The sequence below is a fragment of the Oncorhynchus masou genome, chromosome 13, assembly GCF_036934945.1.
Source record: "Oncorhynchus masou masou isolate Uvic2021 chromosome 13, UVic_Omas_1.1, whole genome shotgun sequence".
Lineage (NCBI taxonomy): Eukaryota > Metazoa > Chordata > Actinopteri > Salmoniformes > Salmonidae > Oncorhynchus > Oncorhynchus masou.
In genome coordinates this window covers 68440059-68460004 of record NC_088224.1, presented here as the reverse complement: position 1 = coordinate 68460004, position 19946 = coordinate 68440059, and the positions used below count along the sequence as shown (strand labels likewise).

The 19946-nt window shown below is 44.0% G+C and overlaps 1 protein-coding gene across 7 annotated transcripts in view; it reads left to right on the top strand.

Moving 5' to 3' along the window:
- LOC135552926 (synergin gamma-like) overlaps window positions 1-14158 on the top strand; it is a 50825-nt gene extending 36667 nt beyond the window's left edge. For 3 of the 7 annotated variants that reach the window (XM_064984873.1, XM_064984869.1, XM_064984868.1), the window contains 7 exons: window positions 86-139; window positions 245-341; window positions 3507-3655; window positions 5309-5419; window positions 7343-7381; window positions 11643-11675; window positions 12984-14158. In XM_064984873.1, coding sequence (XP_064840945.1) covers window positions 86-139; window positions 245-341; window positions 3507-3655; window positions 5309-5419; window positions 7343-7381; window positions 11643-11675; window positions 12984-13115 — 615 coding nt within the window. In that variant the 3' untranslated portion in view covers window positions 13116-14158. The remainder of the gene's footprint in view (window positions 1-85; window positions 140-244; window positions 342-3506; window positions 3656-5308; window positions 5420-7342; window positions 7382-11642; window positions 11676-12983) is intronic. The other 4 variants (XM_064984874.1, XM_064984872.1, XM_064984871.1 and 1 more) reach the window with 3 other exon arrangements.
- The last annotated feature ends 5788 nt before the right edge of the window (window positions 14159-19946 follow it).

Here is a 19946-nt window from a genome sequence, read left to right as displayed (position 1 = left end):
GTTTTTTTGTATTTTTTTATGGAAATGTATAAATGTCTTCTCATATATCTGAACTCATTCTAACAACTATTGCATGTTGTTTCAGGAGAGTGAGCGCTATGCATATGAGTGGCAGAGGTGTCTGGTGAGTGCTCTACAGGTAAGATATTGTACAGGACTGTTCCCCCTCTCCTTTTTTGCTATATCCGCACATGTGTTTGTGTGTGTAACCCTAACCCACTCTGCTGTCCGTCTCTGTCCCCAGGTCATCACTAAAGCCAACAACACCCTGAACAGCATCAGCAGCTCTACTGTTTGCACTGAGGTCATCCAGTCTGCTCAGGGCATGGAGTACCTGCTGGGTGAGACACACACCACACTAGCACACACACCACACTGACAAACTCACAACACTGACACATACATCACTGACACACACACCGGCACCCCCCGACAGGGAGGTCCTGAGCTTTAAAAAGGCCCAACAGTCTTCAGCTCGAACCCCAAACTCTGCCTGATCCCCTCTGACAGATTTGTCCAGCACTACAGAGTTGACTGTGGATACTAGTGATGGCTTATCTTCGCTGGCCTGACACACTGTGGGTACTAGTGTGGGCTTATCTTCGCTGGCCTGACAGACTGTGGATACTAGTGATGGCTTATCTTCGCTGGCCTGACACACTGTGGATACTAGTGATGGCTTATCTTCGCTGGCCTGACAGACTGTGGATACTAGTGATGGCTTATCTTCACTGGCCTGACACACTGTGGGTACTAGTGATGGCTTATCTTTGCTGGCCTGACAGACTGTTGATACTAGTGATGGCTTATCTTCGCTGGCCTGACACACTGTGGGTACTAGTGATGGCTTATCTTCGCTGGCCTGACAGACTGTGGGTACTAGTGATGGCTTATCTTCGCTGGCCTGACAGACTGTGGGTACTAGTGATGGCTTATCTTCGCTGGCCTGACACACTGTGGGTACTAGTGATGGCTTATCTTCACTGGCCTGACACACTTTGGGTACTAGTGATGGCTTATCTTCGCTGGCCTGACAGACTGTGGATACTAGTGATGGCTTATCTTCGCTGGCCTGACACACTGTGGATACTAGTGATGGCTTATCTTCGCTGGCCTGACACACTGTGGATACTAGTGATGGCTTATCCTCGCTGGCCTGACAGACTGTGGGTACTAGTGATGGCTTATTTTCGCTGGCCTGACAGACTGTGGATACTAGTGATGGCTTATCTTCGCTGGCCTGACAGACTGGATCCTAGTGGGGGCTTATCTTCACTGGCCTGACAGACTGTGGATACTAGTGATTGCTTATCTTTGCTGGCCTGACAGACTGTGGATACTAGTGATGGCTTATCTTTGCTGGCCTGACAGACTGGATCCTAGTGGGGGCTTATCTTCGCTGGCCTGACAGACTGTGGATACTAGTGATGGCTTATCTTCGCTGGCCTGACAGACTGTGGGTACTAGTGATGGCTTATCTTCGCTGGCCTGACAGACTGGATCCTAGTGGGGGCTTATCTTCACTGGCCTGACAGACTGTGGATACTAGTGGGGGCTTATCTTCACTGGCCTGACACACTGTGGGTACTAGTGATGGCTTATTTTCGCTGGCCTGACAGACTGTGGATACTAGTGATGGCTTATTTTCGCTGGCCTGACAGACTGTGGGTACTAGTGATGGCTTATCTTCGCTGGCCTGACAGACTGTGGGTACTAGTGATGGCTTATCTTCGCTGGCCTGACAGACTGGATCCTAGTGGGGGCTTATCTTCACTGGCCTGACAGACTGTGGATACTAGTGGGGGCTTATCTTCGCTGGCCTGACACAGTGTGGGTACTAGTGATGGCTTATCTTTGCTGGCCTGACAGACTGGATCCTAGTGGGGGCTTATCTTCACTGGCCTGACAGACTGTGGATACTAGTGGGGGCTTATCTTCGCTGGCCTGACAGACTGTGTGTACTAGTGATGGCTTATCTTTGCTGGCCTGACAGACTGGATCCTAGTGGGGGCTTATCTTCGCTGGCCTGACAGACTGTGGATACTAGTGATGGCTTATCTTCGCTGGCCTGACACAGTGTGGGTACTAGTGATGGCTTATCTTCGCTGGCCTGACACACTGTGGATACTAGTGATGGCTTATCTTCACTGGCCTGACACACTGTGGATACTAGTGATGGCTTATCTTCACTGGCCTGACACACTGTGGGTACTAGTGATGGCTTATCTTCACTGGCCTGACACACTGTGGGTACTAGTGATGGCTTATCTTCGCTGGCCTGACACACTGTGGGTACTAGTGATGGCTTATCTTCACTGGCCTGACACACTGTGGGTACTAGTGATGGCTTATCTTCGCTGGCCTGACACACTGTGGGTACTAGTGATGGCTTATCTTCACTGGCCTGACACACTGTGGATACTAGTGATGGCTTATCTTTGCTGGCCTGACAGACTGTGGATACTAGTGATGGCTTATCTTCAAGGCCTGACACACTGTGGGTACTAGTGATGGCTTATCTTCGCTGGCCTGACACACTGTGGGTACTAGTGATGGCTTATCTTCGCTGGCCTGACAGACTGTGGATACTAGTGATGGCTTATCTTCGCTGGCCTGACACACTGTGGGTACTAGTGATGGCTTATCTTTGCTGGGCTGACAGACTGTGGATACTAGTGATGGCTTATCTTTGCTGGCCTGACAGACTGTGGATACTAGTGATGGCTTATCTTCAAGGCCTGACACACTGTGGGTACTAGTGATGGCTTATCTTTGCTGGGCTGACAGACTGTGGATACTAGTGATGGCTTATCTTTGCTGGCCTGACAGACTGTGGATACTAGTGATGGCTTATCTTTGCTGGCCTGACAGACTGTGGATACTAGTGATGGCTTATCTGTGCTCGGCCTAACTGTGGATGCATCCCAAATGGCACCTTATTCATTTAGACTGGGCCCCATAGCGCTCTGGTCAAAGGTAGTGCACTTTGTAGGGAATAGGGTGTCATTTGGTACGCACAGACAGACAGCGGTGTCTCTTTTTAATGAGCTGTGAAATTGGTACAGGCACACATACCATTGTGAGGGGCTGAGAACACAGTGTACCACCACTGCTGTGAGTCTTCTTCCAAAAACACACCATTATAAAACTCTGAGCTGTCCCCCTTTCAACGGAGAACAACAACTCTGTCAATCACCGTTCCACGTTAACCCTTAGAGAGAGCGTAGTGTTACAGCCAACATTATGTCAGGTTGATCCAGCTTCAGAGGGCTATTTTAATATGTTTGCTGCTGTTATCCTCCAGGTATTTCTCGTGGCACTGCCAAAAGTCTAATGATACAACTTCAGAGTATGTTTCAACATAGGGGACTGTAGACCTGTTAGCTGTTTTCCTGGAAACGTTTTTTTATTGTCCCTGTTGTATTTCTCACTGTCTAACCTTGGCTGATGTTGGAGCAGGTGTGTTAAGGTTGTGTGTTTAACGTCGAAGTGTGTTTATGTGGCAGGTGTGGTGGAGGTGTACCGCGTGACCAAGCGTGTGGAGCTGGGTATCAAGGCCACAGCCGTGTGTTCTGAGAAGCTGCAGCAGCTGCTGAAGGACATCAGCCGCGTCTGGAACAACCTCATGGGCTTCATGTCCCTGGCCAACCTAGCGGTAAGAAACACAGTCAACACGCACACACACACACACACACACAGACCTCCCTTCCTCCAATGCAGTGGGTTAGGCTACACATAGACCTGAGAAATTGACACTTAATTGTAACTAACTGCTTTGTCTAGAAAATGTTTCTGATGAAATGTTGAGTGGATTATCATTGACTCATGCAAAGTAGGATTGTCAATGAAACCTTGATTGTGTGACAGTGTACTAAACCAAGCCCTATGGTGGTACCTGTTAGTGTGTGTAGCTGTGTGGATGGGGAGTGTAGAGCAGTCTGTTGTAGGCTGTAGTGATGTGTGGAGAACAGAGGCAGTGAGATTCAGTTGACAGTTCACTGCCTCAGTCAGCCTCACAAAGAACATTGCTTCTCAAATGCCAGCAGATAAAACAGACCGGCCATCTCCTGACTCGAGATAATGTCAGTACAGAAAGAGAGAGAATTAGTGAAGCAAAGAGGGAGAGGGGCAGGGGGAGGTAGAGGGAGACGGAGTGAGTGAGTAGTAATGAGTTATCTAAGACCGTAGACCCACAGCAGCTTTCTGATTCTGCAGGCTCTGCCCTCAGAGAGAGGAGCTGTCTGGGCACACTCACCTGTTCACACAGCTCCGCTTGCCAACAGACTAATGGACTGTATTTCATTTCCCAGATTAAAGACACATTTCTACTTCAGTTTATTAAGCTGGTAAATTAATAAATGAAAAGAGAAATGTGTATTCCTTAGAGCAGTGTTCTCCCAAGGCAGCAGCTCCTCTTCCTGGGGTCCAGCAAAATGAAGGCAGTTATGCAATTTTAAAAACATTATAATACATTCACAACAGATTTCACAACACATGAAGTGTGTGCCCTCAGGCCACCACTCTACTACTTATTTTCCACCATAATTTGCAAATAAATTCATAAAAAATCCTACAATGTGATTTTCTGGATTTTTTTTCTCATTTTGTCTGTCATAGTTGAAGTGTACCTATGATGAAAATTACAGGCCTCTCTCATATTTTTAAGTGGGAGAACTTGCACAATTCGTGGCTGACTAAATATTTTTTTGCCACACTGTATCTACAACACAAAATCCATGTGTACTGTGGTCTGTATCCAGGTATAAACCGGGTCGTTCGCGCCCTGAACACGTTGCGCCCTGATGCGTTGTGCCGTGCCTAAGAACAGCCCTTAGCCATGACACATTGGCCATATACCACACCCCCTCGGGCCTTATTGCTTAAATAACTTGTTTTTTAAATGTAAATTGGTTGGCACCCGACTAAAATCCTTGCACATATGGTACATTTCCTCAAATTTCAACCGTAGATCCCTCATTTCATGCAGTGTTTTGTGAAGTAACAAATGGTTCTTGATGTGAGGCATAGCAACATAGTGTGCCCCACAGCGGAGTCCTATGATCAGGTGATCAATCTGACACCAACCTGTGTGTGTGTCTCAATCACAAACATAGTCTTACAGTACGTGGCCTCCAGATTGCAGGCCTGCCTAAAGCAAAAACAATTGGCTCTGTTATTCAGCTGTCCTTAAGTGTCCATGCGTACAAAGACCTTTGAAATGTTTTGAATCCTTCTTGAATGTAATTTGATTTGTGGATTCAAATAAAGTATTTAAAATGTATGTGCATCTGTGTGTTTTTCTGTACAGCCTGATGAGAGCTCGCTGGACTTCTCCTCCTGTATCCTGAGACACGGCATCAAGAACGCCAAGGAGCTGGCCTGTGGGGTGTGCCTGCTCAACGTGGACTCACGCAGCAAGGTCTGCACACACTCATGTACAGACACACACTTGTGTCACGTCAACACATACAGTGCCTTGCGAAAGTATTCGGCCCCCTTGAACTTTGCGACCTTTTGCCACATTTCAGGCTTCAAACATAAAGATATAAAACTGTATTTTTTTGTGAAGAATCAACAACAAGTGGGACACAATCATGAAGTGGAACGACATTTATTGGATATTTCAAACTTTTTTAACAAATCAAAAACTGAAATATTGGGCGTGCAGAATTATACAGCCCCTTTACTTTCAGTGCAGCAAACTCTCTCCAGAAGTTCAGTGAGGATCTCTGAATGATCCAATGTTGACCTAAATGACTAATGATGATAAATACAATCCACCTGTGTGTAATCAAGTCTCCGTATAAATGCACCTGCACTGTGATAGTCTCACAGGTCCGTTAAAAGCGCAGAGAGCATCATGAAGAACAAGGAACACACCAGGCAGGTCCGAGATACTGTTGTGAAGAAGTTTAAAGCCGGATTTGGATACAAAAAGATTTCCCAAGCTTTAAACATCCCAAGGAGCACAGTGCAAGCGATAATATTGAAATGGAAGGAGTATCAGACCACTGCAAATCTACCAAGACCTGGCCGTCCCTCTAAACTTTCAGCTCATACAAGGAAAAGACTGATCAGAGATGCAGCCAAGAGGCCCATGATCACTCTAGATGAACTGCAGAGATCTACAGCTGAGGTGGGAGACTCTGTCCAAAGGACAACAATCAGTCGTATATTGCACAAATCTTGCCTTTATGGAAGAGTGGCAAGAAGAAAGCCATTTCTTAAAGATATCCATAAAAAGTGTTGTTTAAAGTTTGCCACAAGCCACCTGGGAGACACACCAAACATGTGGAAGAAGGTGCTCTGGTCAGATGAAACCAAAATTGAACTTTTTGGCAACAATGCAAAACGTTATGTTTGACGTAAAAGCAACACAGCTCATCACCCTGAACACACCATACCCACTGTCAAACATGGTGGTGGCAGCATCATGGTTTGGGCCTGCTTTTCTTCAGCAGGGACAGGGAAGATGGTTAAAATTGATGGGAAGATGGATGGAGCCAAATACAGGACCATTCTGGAAGAAAACCTGATGGAGTCTGCAAAAGACCTGAGACTGGGACGGAGATTTGTCTTCCAACAAGACAATGATCCAAAACATAAAGCAACATCTACAATGGAATGGTTCAAAAATAAACATATCCAGGTGTTAGAATGGCCAAGTCAAAGTCCAGACCTGAATTCAATCGAGAATCTGTGGAAAGAACTGAAAACTGCTGTTCACAAATGCTCTCCATCCAACCTCACTGAGCTCGAGCTGTTTTGCAAGGAGGAATGGGAAAACATTTCAGTCTCTCGATGTGCAAAACTGATAGAGACATACCCCAAGCGACTTACAGCTGTAATCGCAGCAAAAGGTGGCGCTACAAAGTATTAACTTAAGGGGGCTGAATAATTTTGCATGCCCAATTTTTCAGTTTTTAATTTGTTAAAAAAGTTTGAAATATCCAATAAATGTCGTTCTACTTCACGAATGTGTCCCACTTGTTGTTGATTCTTCACAAAAAAATACAGTTTTATATCTTTATGTTTGAAGCCTGAAATGTGGCAAAAGGTTGCAAAGTTCAAGGGGGCCGAATACTTTCGCAAGGCACTGTATACTGTAAACATACACTAATTCTCAGTCAACACACAATCACGATTGCCAACCAACACACCCTCAATCCCTCAACAGATGGACCCAACAACTGTTGAAACATTTGATTACAAATATGTTCCAACACATTTCTCAAGTTGAATTAAACCATGAATCATTTGGCCATTTTGCCAGTTGTTTTTAAACTAGTGGTTGACGCATAATAGCTAAATGATTATTTCTTTGACTTTGAACATTTTGCAGAGCGAAGAAGAGACAACTATTGGACGTCTATTTAAAAGAGTATGATGCAGTGAACTGTCAACTGAATCTCATTTCAGTCTCTCCTACTGGGGGCCAAATTCTCCACTGACAGGCGATGGGGTGCCAAAATGACAGCACATTCTTCTTCTCACAGCTCCCTCCCTTCACACTGCCTGAATCCCAAATGGCACCCTATTCCCAATGGGCCCTGATCAAATGTAGTGCACTGTTTAGAGAATAGAGTGCCATTTGAGACAGCTGCAGCACTGTGTTCACGCACAGATGCAGCACTGTGTTCACGCACAGATGCAGCACTGTGTTCACACACAGACGCAGCACTGTGTTCACGCAGCACTGTGTTCACGCACAGATGCAGCACTGTGTTCACGCAGCACTGTGTTCACGCAGCAATGTGTTCACGCACAGATGCAGCACTGTGCTCACGCACAGATGCAGCACTGTGTTCACACACAGACGCAGCACTGTGTTCACGCAGCACTGTGTTCACGCACAGATGCAGCACTATGTTCACGCACAGATGCAGCACTGTGTTCACGCACAGACGCAGCACTGTGTTCACGCAGCACTGTGTTCACGCAGCAATGTGTTCACGCAGCAATGTGTTCACGCACAGATGCAGCACTGTGTTCACACACAGACGCAGCACTGTGTTCACGCACAGACGCAGCACTGTGTTCACGCACAGATGCAGCACTGTGTTCACGCACAGATGCAGCACTGTGTTCACGCACAGATGCAGCACTGTGTTCACGCACAGATGCAGCACTGTGTTCACGCACAGATGCAGCACTGTGTTCACGCACAGATGCAGCACTGTGTTCACGCACATATGCATTAGAAATAACCAGGCTATCCTATTGCACCAAATTCCCCTCCACAATAATTTCAGGTCATCTTCATCTTCCTATTCGAGATGATGATAACTGTTAAGATGATAACTCTGCTGGAAGGGAGAGAAGGAGAAAAAGAGGGAGGTAAAAATAGAGTTAGAGGAGACAGACAGGACGTGATAAGAGTAAAGTTGTACTTTTGGCACCTCTGGTTGGGCTGAGGGAATTGTGGGAAGGTTTCTGGAGGGTCAGTGAAGCATTCAACTTTTCAACTTTATCAGGCTTGTAGCGCTGATGCCTTCATCTGATGGCCACCTTTAACTTCACCTCTTACCAGCTACTAACAGCAAGTCTATGCCATACGCATCAATATCTGTGTGTTCTAACTACTCATCTCATCATTTGAGTTCTACTATGGCTTAAAATGTGTTTATTGTGACACTTTCTCTTCCACTTGTCAAAACCTGATCATCAGTAACTAGGTGTCAAATTGGGGGCCATTTATAATATGGTTTGACTGTACGGTCTGCAGGGCAAGATTGCTTTGATTGTTTCTTGCGTTGTTCCCCTGCATCATTTAGCCAGATAGATTGATGAGGCGAGGCAGAGGGAGGATGGCTGAGAGGGATGTGACTCTGGAGTCTGGACTGAGTTTAGACAGCAGATGTGGCTCACAGCCTCACGCATCAGACCAGGCAGGAGCCGGGAGCTTAGGTGCTAAGAAATCTGCTGGGGGTTAGGGTATTTCTCTCTCTCTCTGTCTGTCTCTCTGCCTGTCTGTCTGTCTGTCTCTGTCTGTCTGTCTGTAATGCAATTTCTCTCTATCATTCTGTTTCTCTATCTTATCTCTCGCACACACTGTGCTTTTCTCGCTCTCTCGTGTGGAGTGACTCAGGCTAAATAATAGTTGTTGTTTTTTTGTATTCCCCTGACATCAGATGAATAACTCACCTTTTAATTACATTTTTGTCTACAGGAGTATTCGTAAGAAAGCATAAAAGCCAAACACAGAATAGCATCCCCTCTGAGAATAATGAAATCACAGAAAGCATTTTAATACAGAAGCCGATAATACTATTGTCCTTCAGAGTACAGGTAGGTTCTGTCTGTCTACCAACTAGAGATAGGCATGTGGTGGTGATGGCGTCACTGAAATAATATTATGATGGGCACCATTGAGAGACTGGAGCTAGGTTGTTGGTCTTTGATACTGCTGACTCGAGTCTGGGTTTTATCTTATCCGTTGGAGGCCTGTCTCCATGTTCTTCGTCCAATCATCCTCATATGTTGAGTCAGGAATGGGCAACAGCTACACATGTAGCCTGTTAGCTAAAACCCAGACTGATCTGCTAAGTCATGTTTGACGTCATGTCAAACATGTATGGCATGACAAGGGGGTTGGCTAAAGCACATAAATACACTATATATACACAAGTATGTGGACACCCCTTCAAATGAGTGGATTTGGCTGTTTCAGCCACACACGTTGCTGACAGGTTTATAAAATCGAGCACACATCCATGCAATCTCCATAGACAAACATTGGCAGTAGACTAACCTTACTGAAGAACTCAGACTTTCAATATGGCACCGTCATAGGATGCCACCTATCCAACTAGTCAGTTCATCAAATTTCTGCGCTGCTAGAGCTGCTCTGGTCAACTGTAAGTGCCGTTATTGTGAGGTAGAAACATCTAGGAGTAACAACGGATAGGCCGTGAAGTGGTAGGCCACACAAGCTCATAGAATGGGAGCGCCGAGTGCTGAAGCTCGTAGCGTGTAAAAAATTGTCTCCTCGGTTGCAACACTCACTACAGTGTTCCAAACTGCCTCTGGAAGCAACGTCAGCACAATGACTGTTCGTCAGGACCTTCATGAAATAGGTTTCCATGGCCAAGCAGCTGCACACAAGCCTAAGATCACCATGCACAATGCAAAGCGTAGGCTGGAGTGGACTCTGGAAGAGTGGAAACGCGGTCTCTGGAGTGATGAATCATGCTTCACCGTTTGGCTGTCCGATGGACTAATCTTGATTTGGTGGATGCCAGGAAAATGCTACCTGCCCCAATGCGTAGTGCTAACTGTAAAGTTTGGTTCCCTGAGGAATAATGGTATGGGGCTGTTTTTTATGGTTCGGTCTAGGCCCCTTAGTTCCAGTGAAGGGAATCTTAACTCTACAGCATACAATGACATTCTAGACAATTCTGTGCTTCCAACTTTGTGGCAACAATTTGGGGAAGGCCCTTTTCTGTTTCATCATGAAAGCGAAGTCCATACAGAAATGGTTTGTCGAGATTGATGTGGAACAACTTGACTGGCCTACACAGAGCCCTGACCCCAACCCCATCGAACACCTTTGGGATGACTGTGAGCTAGGCCAAATCGCCCAACATCAGTGCCCGACCTCACTAATACTCTTGTGGCTGGATGGAAGCAAGTCCCCGCAGAAATGTTCCAACATCTTGTGGAAAGCCTTCCCAGAAGAGTAGAGACTGTTATAGCAGCAAAGGGAGGACCACCTTCATATTAATGCCCATGAGTTTGGAATGAGATGTTTGACGAGTGGGTGTCCACATACTTTTGAACATGTAGTGTATCTGCTATCAGGCTAAGCAACAGATAGCATCTGGATCTAAACATAGTTTGTTACTTGGGCTCCCGAGTGGCACAGCTGTCTAAGGCACTGCATTTCAGTGCAAGAGGCGTCACTACAGTCCCTGGTTCGAATCCAGATTCTATCATATCCGGCCGCGATTGGGAGTCCCATAGGTCGTCATTGTAAATAAGAATTTGTTTTTAACTGACTTGCCGAGTTAAATAAAGGTTAAATAAATACATAAAAAATAAACTTGGAGACTGCAGCAAGCTATAAAACTCTGTGATCGTTTGAGTTTAATGAAGTATTGCTATTTTCTCCCAATAATAAATGCTAATGAGTGCAATTATTTCTAAAAGTAGAAGTGAAGTTTTTTTCAAAATAATAATTTATGCAGCATGTTGCGTTATTATTCATAAATGTCAGATTCTGAAATATCTCGAGGATTTGAAGTGATCTTTTAGTTTAATTTGGTTATGACTTTCTCTGGAAAAGGCCAATAACATTAAATGAAGTTTACTTGGCAGTGGGCTCCTAATTCAATGGGTTTGCAGACTGCACAGTATTTCTCTCAAATCTATTGCAGAGTCTGGAATCCTGCTTCAAAGATGCCCATCCCTGTTTGATGTTTATTGGAAAATGAGATGGATGATCGTAGGGTGGTACTTTAGATTCTTTCACTTTGGGGCTCATGGAATGTTCTGGAGACGGGTTGCTCTTTCAGTTCCTTTGGTGTACCAACGTTACGTTCATACTGACGGACTGATCCTCAGTTACTGTACAGTTTCACTTTGCTTACTCAGGACAATGCATGAAACCAGGAAAATGCTGACACCTCTTGTGCTACTTACAGGCACTGGCTAAAGACCATGACAAGAGGTTAAGGGTAAGGGTATGCTTCACTTATTTTTGCCTCTTAAGCAGCAGTAGACTGTAGCCTCCAACTTTATGCATGATGCCCCTCGCATTAACAGGTGGTGTTTCTAGTCTCTAGCCCTATAGCACCATGAGCAGCACTGTTGTCTTGGTTTCCTAATGGAGGGTCATTAACCTTTAGATTACAGTTAGAATTAACACCTAGGATTAATCATGCTGACCTTTCATTTTGGTTTTATTCTACCATCCAATGGTCTAACTCTTCCAAGCATATCCTCTCTCCAGCACTTTCTACTTCTGTTATGTTTCTCCCACATTACATGTCTGTTGGCACAATCATGTTTGATGGGTAAATTGCACATAATCCCGGTTATGCAGGCAAGGACTGGGGAGGTCGAGGGGAGGGAGAGGGGATGGGATTGAAGAAGAGAGAGGAGAAGGAGACAAGGGGTTATGCCTTTGTGTTCTGTTTTTCCCCCTCCCTCTCCAACAGACCAGGCTTTGGCAGGCGGGCTAAATAAAGGTTGTAGGAAAGAAGTTGGATGAGACAGATGAAACGAGAATACATTGTGAAACCTGAGTGTGTGTCGGAGTATTTGAGAAAGGCAACAGATGTGCTCAGCATAGTAAATGTACTGTAAATGGTTTGTGAGCATGTGGACTGGTATGAGTATACTATATTGTGTGTGTGTGTGTTCCCAGGTTGTTGTATATGCAGTCTGTCTGTGGGAGGATATGATTCACCACATTCTCTTTCATGCTTTAGCTCGGATATTTCATCAGGGATGCAAACTCTTAAACTGCACAACACCAACATTAGCATCTCCTCCTTATCACCAACCTGCTGCTTCTGCTGGGCTCAGCTAACTAAATGCAAGCTCACATAACAGCTCTCTGCCCCTCTCAGTTCACTCAATTTTCTCAACGGCTATATTCAGATGTTATGTGGGAGTGCCATTCAGCTATCTCGGTAGATTCAACTAACTGTCAGGAGATCGAGCAATGAGCAACACTCTTATTGATCAGTAGACCGAGCATTGTGCCAAACATGAGTCATATTTTTTCAAAGGGTCAGTTTTTGTTGACCTCTTGTTTGTGTGCCACAGTGGAGATATGCAGGTTAAGCTGCCCACAAATCCCTGCTTCTAGCGTTACTCTCATAGGTGAATTATTTAGTTCCTGTTGATTTATCTCTACCACTGCTTTCTATTTGTTAGCCAGAGCTCCTGCCAGGTTCATCTGTTTATTAACTATTCAGTTGAACCTTGTTGTCCTAACCATCACCCCCATTTCGCCTTTTATTTTACCCTTCCGCCAGGCTTTCAACTCAGAGACAGACAACTTCAAGCTGCTGTACGGGGGCCACCAGTACCACGCCAGCTGTGCCAATTTTTGGATTAACTGCGTGGAGCCCAAACCACCGGGCCTCATTCTGCCCGACCTGCTCTGAGCGCTGGATACCATTGCCATGGCAACGGGCGCCAGGTAATCAACACCGATGTTCAGCAGCCGGGTTCTCCCTGCACACCGCACAGCCTCTCACCTTGGACTGCGAGCGCAGAGATCAGAGCGAGAGAGACCTCAGAAGTCACTGGAATTCTCTTATTTATTAGCCTTCTATTCTCTCCTTTTCCTTCTCTCTCTGAGGGAGTCTCCATGCTCTTTGCAGTGGTGAAGAAGTGCAAATCTGCTAGTTTGTACAAATTCAAGGCTTGACACAGTAAAGCCTATTCTGTATCATAATGTATTGTAAAATTGTACTTTATTAATGGTGTCATTGTTACTTTTTTCCTTTGTTTGGTCTCTTATATAGTATAATGCAATATTACAGGAAGCCTTTTAGCATTGATGTTTGTGACTTCTCTGGCAGGCTTGATTTATTTCGGCAAACAGTATTCAGATAGTTAACCAATGTTGTGCTATGTTAACCCAATGGAGGTCTAGTCCCTATATCAGCAGGAGAAAATGTGGACAGTTATATGAATATGGTTGTGGGTCTCTCAACACTTTCTGTAATGCACTCTTCCTGTTCTCAACAAGTCCATACCAAACTATTAAAACTGCAATATACTAACATTGAAGACTGAAGGAACTTGGAGACAAACTGAGATGTAAAGCTATCTGTTTCCCTTGATGTCACTTGTATTATTACACTGCTGGTACTGAATCACTTTGACGGTCGGGTCTCTAAAAGCATAGTCCATGGCTGTTAACATTTTAATTTATATTTACCATTTTAAGTATGTGTGACATTGACTGCTTTTTAATGTTTTTGTATTGTTGGATAGTTTATCTAAATTAATGTTCATGTGCTGTTTTGAACATTTTTGTGACATTGGGACTTGAAAGGGAGTCTTAACTCTAAAGATTGTTGGCTGTAGGTTTTGTTGTTCTGTCTTGCTGTGCCAGTGTATATATACTTGCACTGATGATGGGGATGTGATGATATTTACATAAATAATACATTGATGCATAAATTCAATACTTTTCATGGTCATTGATCAATTCATGTATTACCTGGAAGCCTATTACCATACTAATCAATTTACAGAGTATTATACAATTCGGCCAAATTGTTTTTTGTTTCTAATCTTTTCTGATATAATTGAGAAGGTTGGTTTGAATGCCAACATGAATCCTGAAGGCATTCTATTGTCCCAATATCACCAATCGTTTAATCTGGACCAATTATGTTCAGAGTCTATTGCAGCAATATATAAGCAGTACTTCTCCTAAAATGCCAAATGGATTGAGATTCTCACCTTTTCTATTTCACTCAGTAGCATGCTTTTTCTGAGACCAAGAGACTTCATCTCGATCACTTTGTGACCAAATGAAATACACTGCTCAAAAAAATAAAGGGAACACTAAAATAACACATCCTACATCTGAATGAATGAAATATTCTTATTAAATAATTTTTTCTTTACATAGTTGAATGTGGAAATCAAATTTATCAACCCATGGAGGTCTGGATTTGGAGTCACACTCAAAATTAAAGTGGAAAACCACACTACAGGCTGATCCAACTTTGATGTAATGTCCTTAAAACAAGTCAAATGAGGCTCAGTAGTGAGTGTGGCCTCCACGTGCCTGTATGACCTCCCTACAACGCCTGGCCATGCTCCTGATGAGGTGGCGGATGGTCTCCTGAGGGATCTCCTCCCAGACCTGGACTAAAGCATCCGCCAACTCCTGGACAGTCTGTGGTGCAACGTGGCGTTGGTGGATGGAGCGAGACATGATGTCCCAGATGTGCTCAATTGGTTTCAGGTCTGGGGAACGGGCGGGCCAGTCCATAGCATCAATGCCTTCCTCTTGCAGGAACTACTGGCCAACTCCAGCCACATGAGGTCTATCATTGTCTTGCATTAGGAGGAACCCAGGGCCAACCGCACCAGCATATGGTCTCACAAGGGGTCTGAGGATCTCATCTCGGTACCTAATGGCAGTCAGGCTACCTCTGGCGAGCACATGGGGGAAGAAAATGCCACCCCACACCATGACTGACCCACCGCCAAACCGGTCATGCTGGAGGATGTTGCAGGCAGCAGAACGTTCTCCACGGCGTCTCCAGACTCTGTTACGTCTGTCACATGTGCTCAATGTGAACCTGCTTTCATCTGTGAAGAGCACAGGGCGCCAGTGGCGAATTTGCCAATCTTGGTGTTCTCTGGCAAATGCCAAAACGTCCTGCACGGTGTTGGGCTGTAATCACAACCCCCACCTGTGGATGTCGGGCCCTCATACCACCCTCATGGAGTCTGTTTCTGACCGTTTGAGCAGACAAATGCACATTTGTGGCCTGCTGGAGGTCATTTTGCAGGGCTCTGGCAGTGATCCTCCTGCTCCTCCTTGCACAAAGGCGGAGGTAGCTGTCCTGCTGCTGGGTTGTTGCCCTCCTACGTCCTCCTCCACGTCTCCTGATGTACTGGCCTGTCTCCTGGTAGCACCTCCATACTCTGGACACTATGCTGACAGACACAGCAAACCTTCTTGCAACAGCTCGTATTGATGTGCCATCCTGGATGAGCTGCACTACCTGAGCCACTTGTGTGGGTTGTAGACTCCGTCTCATGCTACCACTAGAGTGAAAGCACCGCCAGCATTCAAAAGTGACCAAAACATCAGCCAGGAAGCATATGAACTGAGAAGTGGTCTGTGGTCACCACCTGCAGAACCACAACTTTATTGGGGGTGTCATGCTAATTGCCTATAATTTCCACCTGTTGTCTATTCCATTTGCACAACAGCATGTGAAATTTATTGTCAATCATTGTTGCTTCCTCAGTGGACAGTTTGATTTCACAGAAGTGTGATTGACTTGGAGTTACATTGTGTTGTATAAGTGTTCCCTTTATTTTTTGAGCAGTGTACATTATCATCAGACAAGCCTGCTGGGCCATTGCTGGAGGACAGCGTGCTAAAACAATCAAATGAAAAAGATGCCTACAGTGGCACCATGCATGGAACCAGTCTCATTATCATTCTGTCTCGTGTGTCCAGGACAGGTGTGTGTGTGTGTGTTCTCCAACATATATTTTAACTCTCACCATTCCCTAATTGAACATCCTGCTGAAAATGAATTCCTCTCTCTGCCGTGTCCTCTACTCACTGTGAGCTGTTGGATTACAGAAAATTACAAATCAATTATTGAATAATGTAAATTTGAAATGCATATCCACCCGTCTGTCCCCATGTCCTGTCTTCATGCCTAGTATTGTCTGTTGGGCTGTGCCTCAGAGGATCACCTCAGGAGAATGGAAATGCTACTGACTGCTATTCTTCAGCCACAGGCTCTTTCATATTTTCTGCCCATTGTCAGTCACCTGATATAAATAATTGCCTTTATCGTTAATTCTCTAGTGAGTATTTTTATTACTATTTGGTATTTGAAGAAAGCACTGACAAGATTTGTCATATCTCCTATAGACACTTTCAATTGTTCAGTTTAACTATGACAAGATGGAACTATTAGAATTCCTTACTATGTATTAATCATTAATTTATTATAAATGTTTTCTTTCAAATAGATAGCAGTATTCAGCATCTATGTCCTTTCTATAATCTGAACCAGACAACCCAGTGAGTTCATTCTACAAGGGAATGGATAGATGAGTGAAAGGCAGTCTCGAAGAGAAGCTAGAATCACAGTCAAACGCTGAATGATAAAGAATGACTTTATCCAACCCTGCTTAAATTGAATTACTTAGTCTCTCTCTCGATTGAACTTCAATCTTTAACTATATGACTATGGAGAAGGAGCAAGAATTCTGTGATCGGTTCCCGAAACATCCATGATTGTTGTTGTACCAAATGGTTTTGGAATGAACACACAGAGAGTGTTTCGTAATGGACAAATATATCAAATCAATTTGTATTTGTCACAGTGCTTTGATGATGCTTGGGCTATTCCTCACCCATCACATTCTGTCTCAATTCTTTTATTGAGTTTCAATTTCAAATGGACATGAACTCAGTCTATCATTCATACAATACACTCTCTCTCTTCCTCTTCCACCATTTTGTCCTCCACAACACCCACTTGCCACAGCAATTGATTACTGTGCCCAGGCATTGATTCAGTGTTAATATTCATCACTAACAGCACCGTTGCCATTGGTGATGGTTACCAAGGTTACTGTAGTTTTAATTCGCTGTCAAGGTATTGTCACACAAAGTGACCCCCCGTGTGAGGATTGATTGCTGCTTTAGAAGATCATGTCCCTTTTAGGCAGTCTTCTCTTATGCCATCAATGGTGTGACAAGCGTGATTATTATTTGTCCGAATATTGTGGCTATGCTCTCGTCTGTACCTGGTTATTATATACTAAGGAAAGAACAGTATAAGCTGCTTTAATTAAAATGAATTAAAAGACAAAATCGAACTTCACCTGTTATACAGATGTAGGATCTTAATTTGATCACTATTTTGAGAATTTACTTGCACAGCAGGAAATGCAAACTTGTCGTGAAATCAAGGTTTTAAAAGGCTTTTAGAGTTTGTAATTTACACTAACAATTGACACTTGATGTTCCCTAACGTTAAATCAACCTCTACAAAAAATATCCCTGAATTGTAATGCACATAATTAGTTAATTCACATTTCCTGTTGCTGCATGATTATTTTCCTGCTGTAACAAACTGGCTCAAATTAAGATTCTACATCTGTAGTGTTCAGGGCATCAATTCAAGTTCAAGGTTGATGGAATAGGAACGCTTTCCTTTTTTACAGAGGCGATGCAACATAACGTAACTACTATTACTGCTATGTTAGTGTCATGAGAAATATTATTTGCTTGTTCACATAATTTGCATTTAATCATATTCTAATTTAAAATGGAGGATCTTCTAAGAGACAAATTAGGTGTGGGTGCAACCTTCCAAGCTCTGCAGAGCATAATAATCTGTAGGCAGGCAGGTTGTTGTGAGCTCATTTGCCAGTCACATCTCCTTCCTACCTAATGACATCTCATCCAAGTTCATCACAGCAGTTTGTTCCGCATGGCCCGCACTACGGCACTGTTGCCCAGTCTACTGCCTTTGATGTTCAGGGTGATGTAGATCGCTCTGCTTACTGGTTTCCTGATTAATAGTCATATTCTGCTTCTGCTAATGAAAGATGTGTTTACTCTAGGATGGCTAGCTATTCCCTGAGAATCAGAGACACACACACACACACACACACACACACAGAGCGTCAATCCATTGGGGAAAGCAAGCTGGTACAGAAATGTATCACTTGGACCCATCCCTCCTCCATCTTCATCATGCCTGGCCTGTCATCTGATGGAGCCAGTGTCTGGGTGGTTAATGGTGTTTATTGTGTAGGCCATTCTGGAGATCCCTCAGTAGAATGGGCCACAAGACAGTCCCCATCACTGTCTGTCTGGTTCTCTGTGGCCATGCCAAATGAATAGACCGTTTCTGTGACATCTGAAGACTTCTGTGGGGAAAATGGTTGTGAGTAACATCAATAGTTTGCATCCCAAATCAAATGACACCCTATTCCCCTTCTAGAGCACTACTTGCGAACAGGCACCATCGGGCTCTGGTCAAACAAAGTGCACTATATAGGGATAAGGGTGCCATTTGGGATGCAGACATGGTCTTCTGTTGAAGGGGCCGCTGTACAGAGTACTTTTATATCAACCTCTCTTTTAAAGACATTTAAAGTCACAGAAACACAGAGAGCACACGGTTAAGTTGTAGGAATGTATATTTTGAAATTAGCCATGAAATTCAATCAAGTTTTACAGCAACTTCTTGTTGCTATCGAGAGCCACGTTATAATCATTCCAACCTCACTGTTGGCACGGCTGGATAGCAGGACTTTAACAGGATCTATCAAAAGTGAAAAATGCTGCAATTATTCTAAACTGATTGTCCTGTTAACCTCACTACGTCTTTATTCGCCACTGGTCTGAATAATAAACCTGACAAACAATGTTTCTTACAAATGAACGTATCACTATGAATATTACAATGAGTATCTACATGGTCAGTTACAATTAACTGAATAGCTCTCAAACTGATGATGACTTTACCAACACCAAGGATGCATATTGACCATTATCAATCAAATGTAAAAAAAATAAGAGTACCCAAAACACACTTCAGCCCAGCTAAAACAAAAAAGGAATCAGGTGCTTGAGTGAGGGACTTGAAAATCTCCCCCAAAATTTTACCGAAACATTCCATATACAAAACATTGAGAACACCTGCTCTTTCCATGACGTAGACTTACCAGGTGAATCCAGGTGAAAGTTATGATCCCTTGTTAAATCCACTTCAATCAGTGTAGATGAAGGGGGGGGGGAGAGGTTAAAGAACGATTTTTAAGCCTTGAGACTATTGAAACATTGATTGTGTATGAGTTCCATTCAGAGGTTGAATGGGCAAGACAAAAGATTGAAGTGCCTTTGAACAAGGTATGGTAGTAGATGCCAGGCGTACCGGTTTATGTCATGAACTGCAACGCTCCTGGGTTTCCCATGTGTCAAGAATGATCCACCACCCAAAGGACGTCCAATTTGACACAACTGTGGGAAGCATCCCTGTGGAATGCTTTCGACACCTTGTAGAGTCCATGGCCCGACGTATTGAGGCTGTTCTGAGGGCAAAAGGCAACTCAATATTAGTTCCTAATGTTTGGTATACTCCGTGTATATATTATATTTTGTATATACACTAGTGCAGTCACACTGTATCTGGATCCATTATGTTACTCTGCTTCAGTATTATTCCATATTTACAAGGCAAAGTATAAACTGACAATAA